The 22,162-nt window shown below is 27.9% G+C and overlaps 2 protein-coding genes across 5 annotated transcripts; one reads left to right on the top strand and one right to left on the bottom strand.

Annotated features, from left to right (window-relative positions):
• Positions 1–385: 385 nt before the first annotated feature.
• On the top strand, positions 386–9,342 carry LOC107163267 (uncharacterized). 2 transcript variants are annotated; one of them, XM_015510598.2, is made up of 6 exons: positions 386–841; positions 986–1,034; positions 1,824–1,923; positions 4,909–4,957; positions 5,156–5,697; positions 5,774–9,342. In XM_015510598.2, exons 3-6 carry the CDS (start codon positions 1,826–1,828, stop codon positions 7,143–7,145), a joined length of 2,061 nt encoding a protein of 686 aa, XP_015366084.2. In that variant the 5' UTR covers positions 386–841; positions 986–1,034; positions 1,824–1,825; the 3' UTR covers positions 7,146–9,342. The 2 variants fall into 2 exon arrangements, with proteins under 2 accessions (XP_015366084.2, XP_015366083.2); XM_015510597.2 differs by lacking the exon at positions 986–1,034 and having other exon boundaries at positions 387–841.
• Positions 9,343–10,413: 1,071 nt separating this feature from the next.
• Prp16 (ATP-dependent RNA helicase l(1)G0007) lies at positions 10,414–20,466 on the bottom strand. 3 transcript variants are annotated; one of them, XM_015510594.2, is made up of 18 exons: positions 20,218–20,465; positions 19,995–20,130; positions 19,756–19,919; positions 19,535–19,691; positions 17,591–17,772; positions 16,752–16,966; positions 15,923–16,672; positions 15,721–15,867; positions 15,425–15,635; positions 15,134–15,352; positions 14,212–14,371; positions 13,989–14,139; positions 13,753–13,924; positions 13,547–13,688; positions 13,321–13,481; positions 13,087–13,241; positions 10,738–10,952; positions 10,414–10,661 (listed from the first exon to the last, which is right to left on the bottom strand). In XM_015510594.2, exons 1-18 carry the CDS (start codon positions 20,372–20,374, stop codon positions 10,583–10,585), a joined length of 3,573 nt encoding a protein of 1,190 aa, XP_015366080.1. In that variant the 5' UTR covers positions 20,375–20,465; the 3' UTR covers positions 10,414–10,582. The 3 variants fall into 3 exon arrangements, with proteins under 3 accessions (XP_015366080.1, XP_015366081.1, XP_089078141.1); XM_015510595.2 differs by lacking the exons at positions 19,535–19,691; positions 19,756–19,919; positions 19,995–20,130; positions 20,218–20,465 and adding an exon at positions 17,989–18,046; XM_089222015.1 differs by lacking the exons at positions 10,414–10,661; positions 10,738–10,952; positions 13,087–13,241 and having other exon boundaries at positions 13,327–13,481; positions 13,537–13,688; positions 20,218–20,466.
• Between the last annotated feature and the right edge of the window lie 1,696 nt (positions 20,467–22,162).

Here is a 22,162-nt window from a genome sequence, read left to right as displayed (position 1 = left end):
AAATTAATCGATTTTTCAAAATTCTTTCCGTGGGTCGACGAAAAACAAAAATTAAAAGAGCTCGTCAGTTCGTCAAGACATGAGGACGACCGGTTTGTCCTTGGTAAAGTAAAAGTCTCTCACAGGCCGCAGCCGCTGAAACGGCTGTCTGGACTCCGGACAATAGAAACAGTGCTGCCAACTGTCAAGGGTTGGTGTACCCTGTGTGCGCGACACTGGTGTAGTGGTCCGGTCGGTTTTCGTTTTTACACCAATCGCCAAGACGTTCGCCCCCCGACTAAAATAATAATAATAATATTACAACACACGTATAATTATATACATAGTGTGGTGTTTATATGTTTTTTGTCCGTCGGGTTTTTTGTGATATTATCATTTATCATCTCGTCGAACTATTGAACACTTAAACACTATCATCATCTGATCATCATCATCGTATATTCGTATTATATTATTAATAATAAAATAGAATAGAGTATAACAATAATAATAATAATAATAATAATAATAATATTAATGTTGATGAAACGCAATAATGGAGAAATCGAAAAACTTTGCTGAATATTAATTTTGACGTTACCGTGATATCGAACGATTATTGTTATTGTTTATGAGTGTGCGTGACATCGACAACAATAATTAACGTACCCTAAGCCTGCCTACTGCTTAGATACGTCTGGACGTGATAATTCCATTGACATTTACCTGAGAAAAAACCGTTCGACTGCGGCGATTGGATTCGTTCTGATGTGTGTTTGGCCTTTTAGACATTTATGGTTTGAAGACATTTGCTCACGGATTACATCAAATTAACTTCGAAACGACATCATAATATCAGAAAGTAAAAACATATTAGTTATTATGTGTTTTGTCCTCAGTAGTTTTGTTGCTTAGGGTTAAGAATTAATAGTAATAAGTAATAACATTTATAATGTCAAGATATATTTTTGAAAAGATAGAAATATGTTAATATTAATATCCACAGGTTGTTCATCACTGCTGGATTTTCAATTCCACCAGTGGCATTGACTTAGGTATGTACTTTTAATTAAACTTAATTTTCAGTAATATCCATCCCCATACAAATTACAATTCTTATAATTTTCTATGGGCATAATCATTGGAGACAAAATCAGTTCAACAAGAATTTTTTATTTGTATTTGAGATTTGATACTTTTTGAAGATAGGAAATTATCGGCACCTAATGAGAAATATTGTTAATACAGTATGTAGAGTATTGTTGTATGTTATTTTACTCATATATACTTGGCTGTTGAGCTACCAATATTGGTATAATTTATTACACTTATATATACTCATATTAGATTTCTTAGGTACCAAAAGAGTAATTCAATCAGTTTCTTTTTAATTTGTATGTTTGAGTATATAATACATTTTATACTTTATCAATAGTGCAAGTCAGGTGTATATAATTGTACAGTGTAGTAACACATGGGAACAATTCAGATTCGGTTTTCTGTAGCCACATTATTTTGGGTATGATTATCTGATCTATTAAATACCTACAGAATATCATATATCTAAAATGTTCCCAATTGGTAAATTGTTAATTTTTTTATTTAACAATACTAATTATTGCTGATAAATGTCTGTAGTTTTAAACATTCTAAACTTATACAACCTGCAGTAAATAATTTATATAGGTAGGTAGTTATTTCATTTAAGACATAGAATTTATAAAAAATAAATTCTTGTATATAATATTAATATATGTACCTAAACACCGAACAGTTTCATATTTATTTTTGTGATTGTATTATGCATATTAATCAATACTAACCTAAATATTTTTAAATTTCAGAAATGAACGGTAGCGTGGAAATTGTTGTAACTGAAAAATCTGGGGAAAAACGTTTGGTCACTCTCCAAGGAGCAACTGTTGAAAGTACAGATGATCGACGGTAAATTTCTTAATGTTTTATATTATAAACATGTTCAAACACACCCACATCAAACTCTTGGCCTTTATACTACTTATTACCTGGGCTCTATAATCTACATTTCCAAGTATCCTAGTATATGTAATTGGATAAAATAATAATGAAAAATAAACTCTAAATATGTATTATATAAACATTTACTATTTTTAATGAATTAAAATACAATATTTTAATAAAATACCTATGAATTCTTTTATTTTGAATTTAAATTTTGTGTAATCTCAGATGTTTAAACGTATTAATAATATCAAAGTTGATAGTGACAGTTAAAGTGTACTTCAATGAATAGATGAACAAGCGAGTTAAAACTTTTTAACCAAACACCTCTATCTTTGCTAAATTTGCTACAAGATATTTTTGGTTTTGCTACAGTCATCTAAATAGTAGAAGACATGCCGAAACCAATACATTATTCCCAGAAATTATTTATACGAATGGAATTTATAAGTTTTAGAGATGGTGTTTTGGTAGGCACTTTTATTAAATGTTTTTTAAATTTTAAATATAACGTTTCATCACACATATTTTTGATTAATTCTGATTTAGTCTTTGTATGGATATTTTAAATTTTTAAATTTTCAAATTTCCAATTATTCATTCGATTATGATAAATAACTAAAACTACAAAAACACTACAAATATTTTTTACAGCTAGAAGTTATATTAATATGAACTATACAAAATGTATTGTATAGCAAATTACTTCTGTTTTGAATACATTTCCTGGTTTGATATTTTTGTTGAAATTTCTGTTATTGTATTTTTCTATTTATGATTTATCGTTCAGATTGCAGATTCTGGATAATTTGGTGTTATTTGAATTTCTTTTGCTTTTTATTGCGTCTTAATAATAATTTATTTCAAATGTTTGACAAGCCTTATGATAAATTTGATATAATATTGAATTCCATTTTTTTTTTTTAATTTCCCTTTATTTTATTGTACCTACAGTAAACATTTTTTGAATGAACACGTTAACGTTCTGTATCAAAAATTAGTTACCTAACACAATAGCCTTAAATTTAGTCAAATATATTCGAGAATATATTTAATTTCACAGTTACATTTTTCTAGAAGTGTAGAACTTGGTTAATTTACAACTCAGTCTAATCCTAATGAATTAATAATTTTTGATAACTGATTTGCAACTAGATAAACTAACTGAATCACGTGACTAACTTTGAATGCTACAATACTCCTAATTCATCTTTTAAAATACTTAATTGTGGTAAACTTGAACAAAAAAGGGTACAATCAACTATTTAAGATGTTTAAGTATATTGGACATATTTTAGTGGCATTTACATGAATGACTCAAGTGTATAATGATAACTCAATTTTCTTCGAGAAAATTTGACTATCCTCTTATTTTTTTGAACATATTGGAAACTTAACTATTCTTCAAAATAGATCTTTAATTTCTCAAGTTTTGAAATTAACCGATTGCAATACCTTTTCCAGTTTGTTCATCAAAATTAAAGTATTTGGAACCTTGAACATAAGTATAAACACTTTAAAATAAATATGTTTAATTTTTATAAACATTGGCAATTTTTTTAAATAACTATACTTTGTTTTAATTATATGAATACTTAATAATATTCACACAAAATAAACCTTGGAATAAACTTGGATTATCTAATTACAGACATATTGTGTATTTTAAAATTGTATTAAATTTTAGAATCTAATCTAATTTTATTTGATTAATTAATACTTTTTGCTAACAATTATTAAGCTTGTATATTCAGTAAAACTATTAATGGAAAAGTTTGGAACTTTTATGATTTTTTTTCTTTCTTGGTTCTTATCATATTCTTCTTCATTTTTCATTTTTTAGTTAAAAAAAGGGAAAAATGTTGGTGTCCCAGTTTTGATTTCGATACTTACCTATTGGCTACGGAATAAAACAGTTTTGGTAAACACCACTATTTATTGGTATATAGGTACTATATATAAATTTCAAAAGGTAATGAAATTCAATTAGGTATAATCTTAACATCTAAAATTATTGGATCAAATAATAAGTAGTTGCCTTTATGAGCTATGGGAACTTATGTAGTTTACTATTTTGGTTATATAAATTAAAAACATCCAAAATATGAAACCTGGATTGACAAGGAGTTGCGGTATTGTGTCATAGCTTGATATAATTAAATAATCAATTGCTTCAGTGATGAGGGTTACTAGACGTCCTCTTTTCCCCGGACATGTCCTCTTTTTAAGCTTAAATAAAAATGTCCGGAGGTTTTTTTTCAATATTGGAAAATGTTAGGGTTTTTCATGAAATGTGAATTTTCTTAATAATCGCCTCAATATCAGTAAATAGGTATTTATATAATTGTCTTATTCTGTGTTAGTACTTATTTATTTCTAAATCACTAAGAAATTCTATAGTATTTAATTTATTTTCTTAAGTCTAAATATCAACTAATAAATGTGTACAATTAAATATAATTTATACCTAATGATATATTATGTATATCATATTATTATTACAGTAGGTACATTATTAGAAAAATAAAATGTAATTATTAATAATCTTCATGATCTTGAAAAAAATGTCCTCTTATATTGTCAACCATAAATGGTAACCCTATCTGTGATAAGTAATTTTATTTAAATAGTAGCCTATGTTTTTGTGAGTTATGTACATGTCCAAGTGACTTGCTTTGTATTTGTAAATGTAGTTACAATAATTGAAAACAATAACCAATTCAAATAATTAGTATTAAAACACTTATCCATACTTAATGTAGGTGTTTATATGTCACTATGCACATCATTGTCAATATCAATTGTTTTTTTATCCTGTTCTAAATTTCAATCTAATGATTGTTGATAAGTTATTCCTAGTTATTATTATGAATTTAATTAATAAATATTAATATAAGCAAATAAACATTACATTTTTATTGAAGCTCATATTATGTGTTAATGTTTCAGTGTGCATGAAAATATTGGATATGGAATATTTGTTCAGGGATTAAATGGAGTAAGTAATTATTTTTTAACTTTTTATTAGCTTAATTGGTTGATTATTTTTTATTTTAACTGTACTTCAATCCATAAAATGTTTGATTTATATTGTTATGTAGTATATATTTTAAAAGTATCTATTATAACATTTTAATCTTAATTTAATATCATTATAAGTAATTTTTTTCTAATAAAAGTTGTTTTCAAATGACAGGATTTAGCACATCTATTGTTGGATCAAGAAGAAGTGGGGACTATGACTGTAGAAAGTTTAGCAAAAATAATCAATGGTCAAGAAGCAATAAGTGTATCTGGACAAATCCAAATAAATAATCTAAAAATTGAAAATGTGGATTTATCTAATCAAGATGGTACAACAGAAATTTATATTGCTGAAGAAAAGAATATTGCAATTGACATGGCTAATGAAGCTGTGGCAAACTGCCAAAGTCTTATGCGACCTAACCCTATGGATGAACTACAATGTCAAAAATGTGGCAAACGATTTTCCGATATTAATGCTTTAAAATCTCATGAGGTGTCTCATGAAGATGGTCAAAATGTTGATTGTAAATTTTTGTGTACTGTTTGTGGGGAAAAATTTGATAAGGCAAACGCATTGAGTGCACATTTAGTTGTTCATCGCAATATCAAGTTACATCATTGTGATGTTTGTGGATTAGTTTTTTGTGATGATCAATCTTTAAAAGAACATGCTCAAATACACTCTCGTCAGAAACTACACACTTGTCAAAAGTATGTTTTTTTATTTAAAATATATCTTATACATTTTTGGTTTTGCTATATTATAAATTGTATTTTTTTTCCATAGATGTGATAAGAAGTTTCCTTCAAGCTACCGATTGTTTCGTCATATGACAATTCATACAGAAAATCCTCCTTTTATTTGTGATCAATGTGGTATGTCTGTTGCAAATAAAAGCGATTTAAAGCTTCACATCATGAAACATACTGGAAGTGCTGTGTATACATGCACTGAATGTGATAAGAGTTTTTTAAAGCCATCTTGTCTGCAACGCCATTCAAGCGTACATACTGGTGAACGACCATTGCACTGTAAAACTTGTAACATGACATTTACCTATTCCAGTAATTTGTGTGGGCACTTAATAGCTAGTTCTAAAGCAAAACCACATCCGTGTACTATGTGTGAAAAATCATTTCGAAGGCCATCTGATTTAGAACGCCACATGATGATTCATACTGGTGAACGTCCGTTTGTATGTCAAGTTTGCTCCATGTCATTTATTACTAATTACAATTTAAAAGTACATTCAATGATTCATAATGGGGGTTTGCCATATCCATGTACATCTTGCGATAAAGCATTTAGCAAACCTTCAGAATTGCAAAGACATAAATTGGTACATTCGAGAGAAAAGCCATTTTCATGTGTCAAATGTGAAGCTACATTCACAAATCAAAGTAACCTTAAAGCTCATATGATAACCCATACAGGTCGAAAACCATTTCCCTGTCGTGTTTGCAATAAAGGATTCACTCGTCCATCAGATGTTAAACGTCATATGCTTACACATACTGGTTGCCGCCCTTTTGCATGTGATGTATGTGGCTTGGCTTTTGCCGACTCATCAAATTTGAAAAAACATTCATTGACTCATTCTAAAGATGACCAAAAACTCGCTTTGCAACATCAATGCCCATCATGTTGCATGTCCTTTTTCTCATACGAACAACTCAATGAACATATAATATCTGGAAATTGTACCAACAATAGCGGGCAAGCTGAACCTAAGTACTCATGCAAAGAATGTGGTGCTACGTTTAATCATGCACTTCACTTACAGGAGCATGCCATCATGCATTCAAATCACAGATCAGTGCACAGGTGTGATGTGTGCAACAAAACATTCATTCAAGAATCGTTTTTGATTGCACATAAGGCTTCTCATACTGAATCACGACCTCATTGTTGCGAAATTTGTTTAAAGAGATTCAAAAGTACATCTCATCTGAAGAATCATGTGATGATACATTCAGGTGTAAAGCCTTTCGAGTGCACTGTTTGCAATAAGTCGTTTTTGAAACTAGCCTCATTGAGACGTCATTATGCCACTCATGATCGTTTAAATTTCTCATCTGCTGTTTGTCACCAATGTGGTAAATCATTTCTCAATCAAGAGTATTTGAAAAAACACAGTGTAGTACATGCTGATACGTAAAACGTAGATAAATATGGATAAAAATGAACATGTTCACTCATTTTCATTAATAGATATTGTTAAACTGTGTAATAGCAACATTTACTGTAATCATTTACAGTTTATTGTGATGAAAACAATTTAAAGTGTAGATATATAGTATATAATATGTAAGTATGAAATTATTTTTTAAAACTGAGAAATAATTGCAATTCATTTTTGCTTTTGTTGCTTTAGTTTTTAATTAATTTTAAATACTGTTTATAAATCTAAAAACTTATTCAGATTTAAAAACTAGTTTAACACAGATAAAATGTAATATTATTAAATGAGATTATATAATTAGAAAATTGAGTTTCTGTAATTTTCATATATCAATATTTAACCAATTATTTTTTTTTATACAAAATATATATTGTTGAAAAAATGAATTGTTAAAAAATTTTAAACGTGTCAAGTTTCCAACAAAATGTATTTTTTTATTATATTAATATATTTGTACAAAAATGTAATTCGATTCTGAATTAATTAATTGTAAATATTTTATCAAGTTGTTTTATTTTAAATTAATGATTATTATTAGTATTATAGTATAAAAGTATTATATTTTATAGCTTATTAGAGTATAGAAATAACAGACTTAGACTATGACACTGCACATATCTCTTGTTCTTCCCATATAGCTTAATTTGAAGTCCAATATGATTAAAATGTTTACTGGATAGAATAGTTTTTGGATACTTGTTTATTATTTTCCTGCCATTTATGTATGTATGTATAACCCAGTTGGCAGTTTTTAATCTAAAATTTCAATATTTATTATCGACTTTAAATTTTTATCTTGATATCTTATATGCGGATTATATATTAGTAAGTAATCTATTTATTGTAAAAGGCTAAATACTTTTTTAATGAGGAAATTGTAGTTTAATGTATTTCAATCATGTTAGTAATTTTGTCGGATTTTGCTATATTTTATGTCTATTTTCAAGTGCATACCTATCTCACAAACATGATCAACTTATTTTTAAAGTATTGTAAAAATAAGTTGTAATAAGTCATTCCCCATTATATTGAATTCTAAAATTATATTTTACAAAAAAAAAACATTGTTGAATCAACACTTGTTGTATTTAAGGATTTTTAGGAAATTCTGCTAATTTGTTGTGTTTATCTAAGTGATAATATTATTAAATACTAATTACTGACTATGCTACTATTAATTGTAAATAATATCTATAGGTACTATTATTTACTTTTATTCAAAGTATGAATGGTACATAAAAAATAAAAGTACCTACAACAAACATGCACTCTTTAGTGAAGTAATCATTTTCATATGGCATGGTGGCAGGGGAATAATTAAAGTTCCAAAAATATTGTCCCAACTGTATAGTCATTAACTTTGGATTTTCAAATTGAACACATTTCAATAGTCCGGATCTTAAATCAAGGTAAACTATGTATGTGATTGTGCAACTTATTTTAGAATGATGTAAATAATATGCTAAGCAATATTTAAATTTATAAATATATATATATTTAATGTATATAATATATTATAATTATTTTGTAAATTAAATAATAATTACAGCTGTTAAAGCTCTGTTTACAGCTACACACATAATATCTATTGTGTGTTAGTGCATATACATATTTTTTAGTTTTGATCGTAATATACATTGATATATTTTTAGGAATTTTATTTTTAATTTTCATTTGATTTACTAAAATAAAACCAAAAAAAAAAAAAAATATTTTATTTATTATAAATCCTGAGGTTGTTGGTGAGCTACGAGCTACCTTGTCACCAGTAATGATTTCAATTCTTTTATTAACCATTAATTATTGTAATTATTTTTCCATAATATGTCATATGTTTACATTCTGATGTTGTTTATTTCTTTATGCTTAGTTGTTTATGCTGCTCTTCAAATTCTCGTGCTGTCAACTAACTTTGGTTTTTTTCTTTATTACATGTTCACTATTCTCACATAAAATTAAGACTGTATTTATTTTAACAAAATATATGTACAATAATAAACAATAGGCCTCTTGAATACTTAGTGTCTTAGTATAGAAAGATAACTATAAGTACTAGAAAACATTCAACAATACCATTACAATATTGTGTTTGGTAACTTACTTATCTATCATGGATATTTAATTTTCATTCGGCAGCTAACTATAAAATAAATTTAGCTATTTGCCTATTTCATTGGTGCGAGTTTTTTCACATTTATATAATTACCTAATACCTAAACTCTATACTCTAATACAGGGGTCTCCAAACTTTTTTGTTCAAGGGCCACTTAAAATAAAAAAATTTCTTTGTGGACCAAAATGTATGAACATATATTATTATTTTTAATGTGTGAACAATAACAACTGGAAATTATACATATTTTTAGATTATTTACGGTCATTTGGCGGGCCGGTGAAAATTTGTTTGTGTGCTTTAGTTTGAAGACCCCTGCTTTAATATAAAATGCATTTTACATATTTTCAAAGGCTTGGGCATTGAATAAAATTATTATTTAAATATAGATTATAGACACTATACACATTATTTATGTATATTATACTACCTAGTATAAAGAAATTTATCACGCTAGTAACATGTTGTCAGTTAACATTTTCATAAAATTTATTTTTGATTTACATTAAAGTATTAAACCGTGAAAAGTTAACATTCAGTTTAAATATTTATGCAATTTATGAATGTAAAATATTGCTGTTTAAAAATATGCTTGAAATTGAAAGGTCCAAACACACCAAATGTTCTCACCTTAAAGTTAATTAGGAAGTCTACACATTTTTGTTACAACAAAAAATTGGTATTCCTTATGTTGAACGTTGTGTTAAAACCTTTTGTTGGATAGGGATAAAGAATGCAGATTCAAAAAGTTGTGTCAGTACATATTCATAATTTCTAATGCTGTGTCCACTGAGTAAATGCACTTATGTTTCAAATTAATGATGTTTATTAGAACTTAAGTACTTTTAGTAATTCATTTTATAGTTTGTTAAAGTATAGAAAGAGTAAAGAACAGCCTTAAATTATTACCCTACAATGACTACACATATATTTTTTGTTCTTATTGCATTGAATGTATAAAATTATTATAAATTGTAATTGACAATGGTTATTGTTCCTGTTACTCAGTTTTTAATTTTAGATTTTTGCAATGGACGCAATTCAATAGTCAAGACTGGATTTTAAATGAAGATTAATTTTGATAGTAGTGCAACTCATTTAAGAATTATGTAAATAATATGCTAGGCAATATATCAATTTATAAATGTATAAGTTATAACTTATAATACATATTTGTGTATTTAAGTTTTTGACCACAGTATACAAATATATATTTTTAGCATCGTTAAATTCAATTTTCACAAACTGATTTACAAAAAAAAAAATTGTATTTACAAGTACAATAAAACAAAAACACTGATTATAACCCCAGATTTCCTTGTTTGCGACGAAGTGTTGGGGTACCAGGTTCCCATTTACCTGGAGTAATGATTTCCACTCTATAGAACAGAAAAAAAATTCATAAGATAAATTTTTATAATATACCAGTGATAATTATTATCATGATATGATTACTTTCTGATGCTGGCCAATTGTTTACGCTCTTCTTCAAGCTTTCTTGCTTTCATTTCTTCTTGTGCAATCCTCATAGATCCTTCCATTTCTTGTAATGTTTCCATGGTTTGTCGTTTAGCTGAGCCTGATTTTCCGGTTTCTTTAACGGTAAAGAACATAGGACCTAACTCAGCCAACCAGTGGCCATCCACAGCAGTCACAGTTTGCATGTACTCCTATAGTTAAACAATTGAAAGTGTTTCAGTTAATTAGAAAAAATAAAACTCAATATACATATATGATTAAAACAAAAATATTTTATTACTTAAGGTAAAAATTAACTAAATAAAAAATATTTTTTATGTGTAGTGAAAAAATTATAAAATGTTCAATATTTATAGTTGAGAATAGATAATTCAAAACAAGGATTATAACAAGGATCTTTTGTAATATGTTATTGCTTCATCCTGAACTGTTTTAATATTTAAATCTGTGTGCGGAATGTAGTTGGAGACATATGGTGGGGCGTTAGTGATTAATCCTAAAATTTTATTTAGAATGGTTTGGATTTTATTTACATTAGTTTTTTTGCATTGCCCCATAGTTGTAGGCCATAAGTCCACATTGGCTTGATTAATGATTTATATATGAGAAGTTTGGTGTTTAGTTTAGTATGCTTGTTAGTTGTTAGATATTATAGTTTTTTAATTGAACGAAGTCGTACATTTAGGACGAGTTTTTTAGTTCTGATATGAACTCCTCAGGTATGGCGACGGTCAAAGGTTAGGCCCAAGTACTTAACCCAGAGATTCCCAACCAGGGTGCCTCGAAATTATTTAAAATATTTTTTTAGAAAAAACAATTTCATTAAAAATATAGCATTGTGAGTAATAAAACGGACTATAATAATATAAAACCTATCGTGTTTCATATATTTTGTAGAAATATTACGATGTTCAATCTATTTTAATGTTCATATACCAGTTTCATTGCTATCGCTTCAATGTCTTGTGCTTTTATCTTATCTTAATTTGTATAAAATATGTATCGACAATAGTAATTTAATAATATAGGTATACTAACAATTTCAGTACAATCAGTCTGGTTTTAGTCATCATTGCGAAACATATATATTTCAGTCGTGTCTAGATATTTTATAATTTTATATTATTAAGTTTTAGTTAAAATAATGGATAAATATATTGTTAAAAAACAAAAATTAAATGAAGACGAAATTTCAACTAACCATAATATTGAATCAACATCAGGTGAATCAATCAAATCAATAAATAAATAAATAAGTTCCATAATTTTAAATTAATATTGTAAATTAAATAATAAATACAATGTAATAATTTGTTTATAAAATGTAATATGTATATAGATGCACCTACACCTTACTACTTGATTATAATTATGCACTAATAAATAGAACCGAAGTACTCTACACTATAGAGCATAGGTGCCTCCGGATTTTTAGAAAATGTCCAAGGGTGCAGCGAGTCAAAAAAGGTTGGGAACCTCTGACTTAACCGAATGGGATGAAAGGATTGGTATGTTACTAAGAGAGACTTCTGGGTAGGGAGGGAGACAAAGAGTGAACGTAGTGTGAATGGATTTTGGTTTGTTGACTTAAACTCACTATTTTTCATACCAGACAGACATTAGGTCTAGGCGGTTTTGATTTTTGAATACTAAAAGATTTTTCACATCACTTGAGAAGTATCTTGTGTCAGTGACTTTTTAGAAAATTTTAACTTATTGTAATCGAAATTGGAACAAACAATTTCTACTTCAAATACTAAGAATAATAAGCCTATTAAATGGATATTATTTATTTCCCGTTATGGAAATTATTGAGTGCAATATTAATTTATAAGCATTTGTAATATTAAATCATTTATTTTAGTACAATTTACCAAGAAGTAATTATCCACAAAAATATTATTACTAGTGGGCTCAAATCCAATTATAATGTTTTTTCAAGTCCATTTAATTTTGAATGGATCATTATTAGTATTTAAAGTAGAATAACTCAAAAACAATTCATTGAAATTTCAATTACAATAAGTCAACATTTTTAGAAAAATTATAATTGAAAGTTCTAAGTTAAAAAACCAATGATGGTATTGCCATGACGAAACAGGAAAATTTAAAGAAAGACCTAAGTATTCAAAAATATCACTTTTAACTTCCCTTAAAATTTTAAAAATCAGAATTTGAATATATTATGCATAATTTAAAAATAAATATGGGCAAATACGCTTAAAAAAAATAACCATGTATAATATTATTGTATTCATATTTTTGAGTCGATGTTGAAATTTATCACAAGGTTCTATAATATTTGTGCAAGGAAAGTATAATTACCTTTGATGTCATTATGAGTTCATGATATACGACATAGTCTGGAGTAAAGCCCATGCCAAAAAGAGCTGATGTAGGATGCAAATGACAAGGCATGCCTGTACGGCAATTTACATATTCACCAATACCTTTTAATCTTGCGGCTTGGTGGAAGTAAGCTATAAAAAATTAACAAATTACAACAAATAAATATAATGTAAGATTATAAATAAAAAAACACAATTTTGAATCACTTGCCTGAACATATACATTTGCGAATAATGTCCCAGTCCGTACCACACGATACAATTTCTATTTTCTGTTGAACCATAATGTCCTTAAGTTGTTGTCTTACTTCACGGACTTTACGCATAGCTTTTATATGAATAAAATGTTCATTACACCATGATGCTGAATAACTGTTTAAGCATATTTTATTATAAATTTTCTGTAATGAAATAAATTAATAATTACAGTAAAATACTTATTCTGTTTCCATTGGTTATAAACATTCAACATCGTTAAATGGTCAGATTCGGGAACTTGGAACTTTTCTCTGACATTGTCAGAATCTTCTTCTCGACCTTTTGGTCTGTAGAAAATTGAAGGAACAGATAACATGGAAACTATAAATAATAATTAATTGTCCATATTAACTGTGTTAACTTTAAGAATAATATTGTTTGTTACCAATGATTAGCACATCAGCTGTGCAATTCATCGCTGATGACACTATTAACATTTTACACTGAGGAGGATCTAATGGAAATTCAGCCATTTGACGTCCAAGCGATGTCAATTCTCCTGTATTGTCTAGGGCGCCTAGTACCCACAATTGGTATAAAGAATTTAAAATGTTGTCCTAAAATACATAATGTTGAATTAGTAAAAATTATAAAAATTTATTAACTATTTTATCAAATTACTTGTGGAGGAGGGTCCATAAAATGAAACTGGAGTAAGTCTTGAACTCCCAAAGATTTCAGTAATAACACGGTGTTAGCTAGATTGGTTCTTTGGATTTCAGGAACAGTACCCATAAGTAAATCGTCTTTATATTGCCTTTCAGTGTATAACCTTAAAATTTAAATAAAAACATTTATGCACAACTAAACAATTTAAATTCAATTATTTAAAAAAATTATATACCGGAAACATTGTCCAGGACCTGTACGACCAGCTCTACCACTTCTTTGATTAGCATTTGCTTGACTGATAGGATAAATTTGCAATGCATCCATACCAATTCGAGGATTATAAACTTTCATTTTACAATAACCAGTATCGACAACAAATTTAATTCCATCAACTGTTAAAATAAAAATGTATAGTTTAATCACTATATTATAAAATATAATGTGATACCTGAATATAAATTTAAAAAAAATTATATATATATACAGTGTGATCACGATTTAAGGTAACACTAAATAACATGTCAGGTGGATGACCTTGTATTGCAATTGGGTTTTCAAGAGGTGATAGGGAGTACTTAAATACATATTTTCAGATAAATTTCAATTTTTTAACACTATTGGACTGTGCGCATGTGCAAAACAACTTCCATTTTTTTTTTAAATGAAACTATTTTTTTCTACATATTTGGATAAATTATTATTTTTTAAATATTTTTCATATTAAAAGTTTCTTTCTATTTACGAAACTGACCAAGTTACAAAAAGTCAAAATTTGGATTTATACATAATACTTGTTTAATGCAATTTTCATTTATAACCACTGGAAATAATAACATAAGAGCCAAATAAATGTTTAATCTACTTTATTAGTTTACAAATAATAATTTAGTAATACTGTTGGTCTCTACAATGAGTATCTCGAGTATATGATGATTTTTGTTTAGTAATAGTTGTTATTATTTCCAGTGGTTATAAATGAAAATTGCATTATACACATATTATATGCATAAATCCAAATTTTGATTTACTCTAACTTGGTCAGTTTTGTAAATAGAAAAAAACTTTTAATATGAAAAATGTTTTTAAAAAAATAACCTATACGAATATGTAGAAAAAAATAGTGTTTCCATCTATCAATAAAAATATAATTTTACCTGTCAATGATGTTTCAGCAATATTAGTAGCTACAACACATTTCCGTAGCCCATCACTGGACTTTTGAAATATTTTAGCTTGTAAATCTGAAGGCAATTGTGAGTAAATTGGGAGAACTAACAATTGTGGGGCATCGGCTATTTCGTTTAATCTTTCAGCTAATGTTTCGCATGTTACTTCAATATCCTCTTGACCGGGCATAAATATTAATATATCGCCTAATTAACATTAACAATAATTTGGTATTAATTTTGAAATAACTTAAAAATAATATAAAAAATTAAACTGACCTTCATGAGGTTGTAAATGTATTTGTAATGCTTGTTTTACAGCAGCTTCAACATAGTCTTCACATGGATTTTTGCTAAACATAACTTCAACAGGGAAAGTTCGACCAGCAATATTAAACGTTGGTACATTACCAAAAAACAAAGAAAATTTAGAAGCATCCATTGTAGCTGATGTCACAATCAATTTGAGATCTGTACGTCTAGTAACTACCTATAAAGTGTTAGATGTGTTTAAATACATAAAAATCTATACTATACACAGTTTTAACATTCAAATGTATATTTTTGATAATTACTTCTCGTAGGAGACCAAATAGAACATCAGTATTCAATGATCGCTCGTGAGCTTCATCCATGATTACAGCACTATAATTATCTAAGTCTGGATCTCTTAGTGACTCTCGGAGTAAAATACCATCAGTCATATATTTTATTACAGTTTTCTGAAAAAAATATATTTAATCAAGATGTTAAAATTTGTTGAAATATCTATATTACCTCAGAAGTACAATCTTCAAAACGAATTGCGTATCCTACTTCATCACCAAGTTTGGTGTTCATTTCATCTGAAACACGTTTGGCCACTGACATGGCAGCAACTCTTCTAGGTTGAGTACAGCCAATCATGCCAAACTTGCTGTACCCTTCTTCATGGAGATATTGCGTAAGTTGAGTGGTCTTACCACTTCCAGTTTCACCAATAACAATAACAATGTTATTCTCCCTAATGATATTTAACAGCTCTTGTCTGGCTGCAAACACTGGCAAATATTGTCTCTGCTGTGCATATGTCTTCTTTCTTGCAAAATCACTACTGGCTTCTGGTGTGTTTTTAATATGTTCAGCAAATTGTTGGTCAGTTTTGTAATCAGTTTCTCCTTCTTCATCGATTCGTTCATCTTTATCGTCTTCTTTTTTTTTCACTCCCATTATGTTACCTATAGCAGTGCCAGCTACTTCCCAATGTTTCTTTTGAGCACGTTTCCGTTCTTTTTGTTCCCTGAATGTCCGTACCAACATTGAACCTTTTCTTGCAACTATTGCTATATCAGAAGTTGGGTCTTTAACAGGTATAACAGGCTCAGGTTGTTTAGTGAAAACAATACGGCCATCTAAAAATGGAGGCACAATGTTATGTACCAATAGATGAACTCTGGCTTCATTGTCTTCATCAAAGTCCTCGTCTATATCAACAGATACTACTACACCACTGGTCAACATACGATTACGTTCCCACAATTCATTGTCCTAAGATTGATAATATACAATTATTAATAAATTGATAGCACTGCCAATTAAATTTTTTTATTAATGACATTTCACATACCTTATTAATTTGCCTTTGTTGTGCAGACATTCGTTTCTTTTTACTCTGAGCTAACTGTTGTTCTTTTTTTTTGGCATATGATTCACTGACATCACTAAATGGATTATTAGTTTCATCAACTCCTTCGTCTAAATTATACCATTGCCTATCTAATCGGTTTTGGGCTTCTTCCCATTCATCACGATCAGATTCACTAGCCCATAATAGATCATTTTCTGTAATTAAATACAATTTTCTGGTCATAATATAATTATAATATATTATACTTAAGAGGACGCTACACCCACATGTGTTGTCTCTGTCTTACAAGTGCGTAACATAGCAAAATCTGTTTAGCGCGGGACAACTGTTCTCCCTCAATATTTATAATAGAATTTTCAAAATTTCACAACGCATAGGTAAGAACTTTATCTGTGTCATAGCGTAGTTATTTTTTTGATAGCACAAACCAATAATTTTAAGTAATTTAATGAAAAAATAAAAAATAAATGTATTTTCTTAAGCTTATAACTTTAATTATATTTATGTTATCAAAAAAATAATGACACTATGAGTCTATGACACAGATAAAGTTTTTACCTATGCATTGTGAAATTTTGGAAATTCTATTATAAATATTGAGGGAGAACAGTTGTCCCGCGCTAAACAGATTTTGCTATGTTATATGTTTGTAAGACAGAGACAACACATGCGGGTGTGGCGTTTTCTTAATCACAATCATTACCAAACAATATCACTACAAATAAATGATGATAATAATAGCATTAAATTAAAATATTATATAGGTAATTTATTAATTGTTCGTTTTAATAAGACGTATTGAATCATTTGAATTGTACCTTTTCCAGGTTTAGGTGTTGCTCCTGAAGCACGATGACTATCCCACTTATTGTACTTATATGCTGGTGTAAATCTAGGTGTTCTAGTAGGATCATCATCAATACTTGACTTGGGTGTAGGCATGTCCCAAGTTGATGATTTATATGAAGACATATTATGATCGTCTTCATCCCAAGTAGTTCTGAAAAATAAGAGATTGTTATGATTCTGAACAAAAAACTAGTTGGCTTTATTCTTGAAAATGTATACAAATAATATTTATAAATGAAAACTGTTTGTCGGTAGGTATTTTAAAATATATAAAAAATAGTTAAATAAATTACTAGGGCCAAATTAAATTTTTCTAAAACCATGACAAACATTATTTGTATTACTTTTATGGGAAAATTAATCTTACCAATTTTCCACGGCCAATCACCAGTTTTAACATCATATTTTTCCCTAGGTAACTGAAATATCACATATAATGGATTGCACTCTACAAGATATGATTATAAAGTAAAAGTATTTGAATAATTTATTTTTTCATATAACTTGTTTTAGAATAAGTATAGTAAACAAAAATCTCTACTCAGGTTCTGTTTATATTTTAAAATATGGAGAATTAAATTTGCTTCAATATTAACAATAAGTAAGCTGTAGTAAGAATTCTGTACTTAAAATTGGTAACATGTGTATTAGACAAAAATAACACATGCTGGTTCAATTTCCTTTTAATTATTTTTAGTCTGAAAGTTCTCTAAATGTTGTCAATTATCTAAGTATAAGCACCAAGGTTAAAAATTCACAAAATTTTAAGTGATAAAAAATAATACTAAACCAATTTAACTGTTACATTTATAATATGTTTTGACATTAGGAGGACGCCACACCCGCATGTGTTGTCTTCGTCTTTCAAGTGCGTAACATGGCAAATTTTATGCTCAGCAGTTCCAATTTAGCTCCATTAGTTTACAACTTGAAGTAAATTGACCTCTTATAAGAATTAAAGGTAACATTATTATCTAGGTTTTCACAGAGGCTTTTTTATTATATTTCAATTTTGAAGCGAGTTATGAGTATTTTTAAAACTGTGAATTGCTTGTATATCTTAAAATACTCATAACTCGCTTCAAAATTGTAATATAATAAAAAAACCTCTGTGAAAACCTAGATAATAATGTTACCTTTAATTCTTATAAGAGGTCAATTTACTCCAAGTTGTGAACTAACGGAGCTAAATTGGAACTGCTGAGCATAAAATTTGCCATGTTACGAACTTGAAAGCCGAAGACAGCACATGCGGGTGTGACGTCCTCTTAAGACTGATAAATATATAATTACAAAACCTAGGTACAAGAAGTTCAAAATAATACAATAGTCTGAATGATACAGATATCCCAGCTGCAGTAAGACACAAACCATTGGTAAATTGTATACTTCACTCATATTAGTCATATTTATAGTATTTAAGTAGAACTAAAAACTGAAATAAACCATATAATATTTATTTTTATAAGAATGTATCGAATAGATGTTGAATCCACATGTGTTATTATATTGAATTTGTCTTACTAATGCAGAACAGCAAATTTCACGATATGAATAATACTTTTATTACTCTGTTATTTTAAAATCATAGTTAATAAAATTAAAGGTAAGTAAGAATATTATTTAAGACCTCACATAGGGTGTTCTTGATATTTTAATTTTGTAAACAAGTTATGGGGATTTTAAAACTGACAAAGAATACATGATTTTAAAATGTTCATAAATTGTTTAAAATCTATACGTAAGAAAAAAATATAACATAAGTTGATTAAAATTAAACCATTTCACTTAGTATTGGTAATTAGAACTGCATTCAAAATTTATATATAATTGTATTAAAAAATACAAAGATATTAAAAAAAATCTACAGGATCCTATCTTCCTACTCCCTAAAAGACTTATATAATACTCACCTAGATGGTGTATCTCGAAGTCTGACATTAGGAGTTAAAGGTTCATCTTTACTTCTAATGGATGGTGTTCTACTTGATCGATAATCACGGTTACCACTTCTTTCATGTTTTTTATAATATGGTTCATTACGCCGATTCCGTTTGTCACTTTTATCACCTGAAAAAGAAGTATAATATGATAATTCAACTTCAAAATGTTCGTTAAAAAAATTATTACTTACTACTTCTCCTGTCACGATGACGATTTCGCTTATCTTTAGAATCTGAAGTTGAATAGTGTACACCACGGTTATATGATTTTTTCAATCTTTCTTGTTTTTCTATTGCTTGTTTTGATAACCCTCCTGTGTATGTTGGAGTTTCTTCATGGGCAGATCGATAATGTCTATGCATTAAAAATTAAAATATAAAATTAATATTTACCACACAACTATCTCATTTTTAAGTCATAAATTCTTACCGGCTTTTGTTTTTATGTTTTAAATCGTTTTCTAAATTTGTCTCTTCAACATCTTGTCCTTCATCGTCGTTATCTGTATAGGAATGTAAAGTCGATTTCTTGGTTTTCTCCAATTCTCTTTCTAACCGTTTTTGAGCTGAAAATTGTTGTACATTTGTAATTTAACCTGTCGTTCAAATAATTTCAAAGTTATAATATGTATACTGGTCAATAAATCACTTACCAGCTAATTTGTCCAACCCAAGCAATGAACCTCTCGGTACATCAGGTATTTTAAACTCAAACTGTTCAGCAGGTTTTGGTTTTTTTTTAATTATTAGACCACCTTCAGTGTGATTGTATCCGGACAACTTATGTACACCATCTTCATCATCAGACATTTTTGAATGGCCTTAAGTCTATTATTTTTCAAAATTCAAATTTAAAATGTAAACGTAAAGTAATTTAAGTAATGAAGTTAATATGTAACCATTATCATAGATTGTGCTGCTTATCAACCAAATAATAAGCATTTATGGAATTATTGTGTTTTGTTCCAATATCAACTTGCTCCAATGATAAAAATGACGTACTTAATATTATTATTATTATTATTATGCTAAATATGTTATATTATACTGTTCTATGATATAATATATCAATAAATATTTTACAGCAGACATTAAAAAAAAAAGAAAAGAATTGTTCCGATAAAAATTTAATTTTATATATCTTGGTGGTTTATGTCGGGAAGGGGAAAGGGTCAAAATTAAAATTACTGTTATTTTATTAAAAAATAATAAGTAGAAATTGTAGAAATTTCGAATGCTCCACTATTACTGGAAATACATTTTTTAATTTTATACAAACATAGTATTTTCGAAATACCAATTTAGACTGATTAAAGCTAATTACATGTAATAAGCATTTGTAATTTAATTTTGTATAACATATTGTTACCTAGTTAATAGTTAGGTGTAACATTTTTGAATACATTGAAAATTCTATTTTCGAATATGAAATAAAGTAAAAAGATAACAAACTAATGTTTTTTCAAAAATATTTTTAAGCAATCACGATTTGTTATTAGAAAAAAATAAGTTTATTATCTAAATGTAAAGCAAATGTATGTATTAAATTTAATTATAAAATAATAGTATTATTTAATATTTAATAATAGGTATGTAGGTATAAAATATGTATAGGAAATGGTATTACTAATAAAAACAATAAATGGGTGTTAGTAAAATAATGACATAATAAAATATCCTGGGAAATATTTGGTTGACATACTTAAAATGCATAAAACGATAAAACATTATCTTGTAATTTTACCCAAGAACTATTTAGTAATGAAAATTATTTGAATGATTAAAAAGTTTACCTATGCTTGTTGATTTAATTTATATTTGCTTAACGCTAACAAATGGCAGCTATATCATACAAATATAGTAGCTACTAGCTACTAATATTATCTCCTCAGTAAGATTTTTTTTTCATGTCCTGTCGTACTATGAAAGGTAAACGAAGATAACGGAAACACTATGCGTATGGTGCGGGTGCCTATCTCATCTGAGTCTAGCGTGACTTCCCACGTCGCCGAAACCCAATATGCCGAATCTCAATTCGCCGACATCACAGTTCACCGACTATTTATTTACATTTTCCCAATTTTCCGACTTATTAAAAAATAAAAGTAAACACAAATTTGTCATGTATAAATGGTTATTAATACACGAAGTCAGTAGATATATTATATAAAAAGCGGGAAAGTGGATGTCGCTCTGCTGTACAGTAGGTTACAAGTGGGTTACTGTGATGGATGGAATTAAATTTGAATCCAATGATATTATATCACTGTATACGAAAAACGATTCTGAGCGAAGACGGTTTATCTGTCTAGGATATATTATATATGTATTATTAAAAATTTTCAAAACTTAGATTTAAAATACATTTTTTTTATGAATTTCTAGCTTAAATTATTTTGCGATTTTTTGTAATTTTTATGTATGTTGTCAAAATTAAAATTTGATTGCTTGTAAAAAAAAATTGTGACTATGTATTTCTTTTATTTTTCAACTGCTAATGTAAAAATATTTTAGGAGCCATGTATTAAATTTCCAAGGTTTTCTACCCGACAAATACATTTTTATCGATATTAATTTAAAAAAAACTAATAATGATCG

This window comes from Diuraphis noxia, unplaced genomic scaffold (genome assembly GCF_037042655.1).
Source record: "Diuraphis noxia isolate RWA-SAM2 unplaced genomic scaffold, SU_Dnox_SAM2 contig0003, whole genome shotgun sequence".
Taxonomy (NCBI): domain Eukaryota; kingdom Metazoa; phylum Arthropoda; class Insecta; order Hemiptera; family Aphididae; genus Diuraphis; species Diuraphis noxia.
This window is presented reverse-complemented; position numbering and strand designations above follow the sequence as displayed.

What these genes read in the sequence shown, in the direction of transcription:
- LOC107163267 (XM_015510598.2), top strand. Translation starts at nt 1,826, where the DNA reads ATGAACGGTAGCGTGGAAATTGTTGTAACTGAAAAATCTGGGGAAAAA. An exon ending in TTGTTCAGGGATTAAATGGA is followed by an intron (nt 4,958 to 5,155) that starts GTAAGTAATTAT and finishes TTCAAATGACAG; the next exon opens with GATTTAGCACATCTATTGTT. An exon ending in AAACTACACACTTGTCAAAA is followed by an intron (nt 5,698 to 5,773) that starts GTATGTTTTTTT and finishes TTTTTTCCATAG; the next exon opens with ATGTGATAAGAAGTTTCCTT.
- Prp16 (XM_015510594.2), bottom strand. Translation starts at nt 20,374, where the DNA reads ATGTCTGATGATGAAGATGGTGTACATAAGTTGTCCGGATACAATCAC. An exon ending in TTGAAGATTGTACTTCTGAG is followed by an intron (nt 15,868 to 15,922) that starts GTAATATAGATA and finishes TATTTTTTTCAG; the next exon opens with AAAACTGTAATAAAATATAT. An exon ending in CAATTGGCCAGCATCAGAAA is followed by an intron (nt 10,662 to 10,737) that starts GTAATCATATCA and finishes TCTGTTCTATAG; the next exon opens with AGTGGAAATCATTACTCCAG.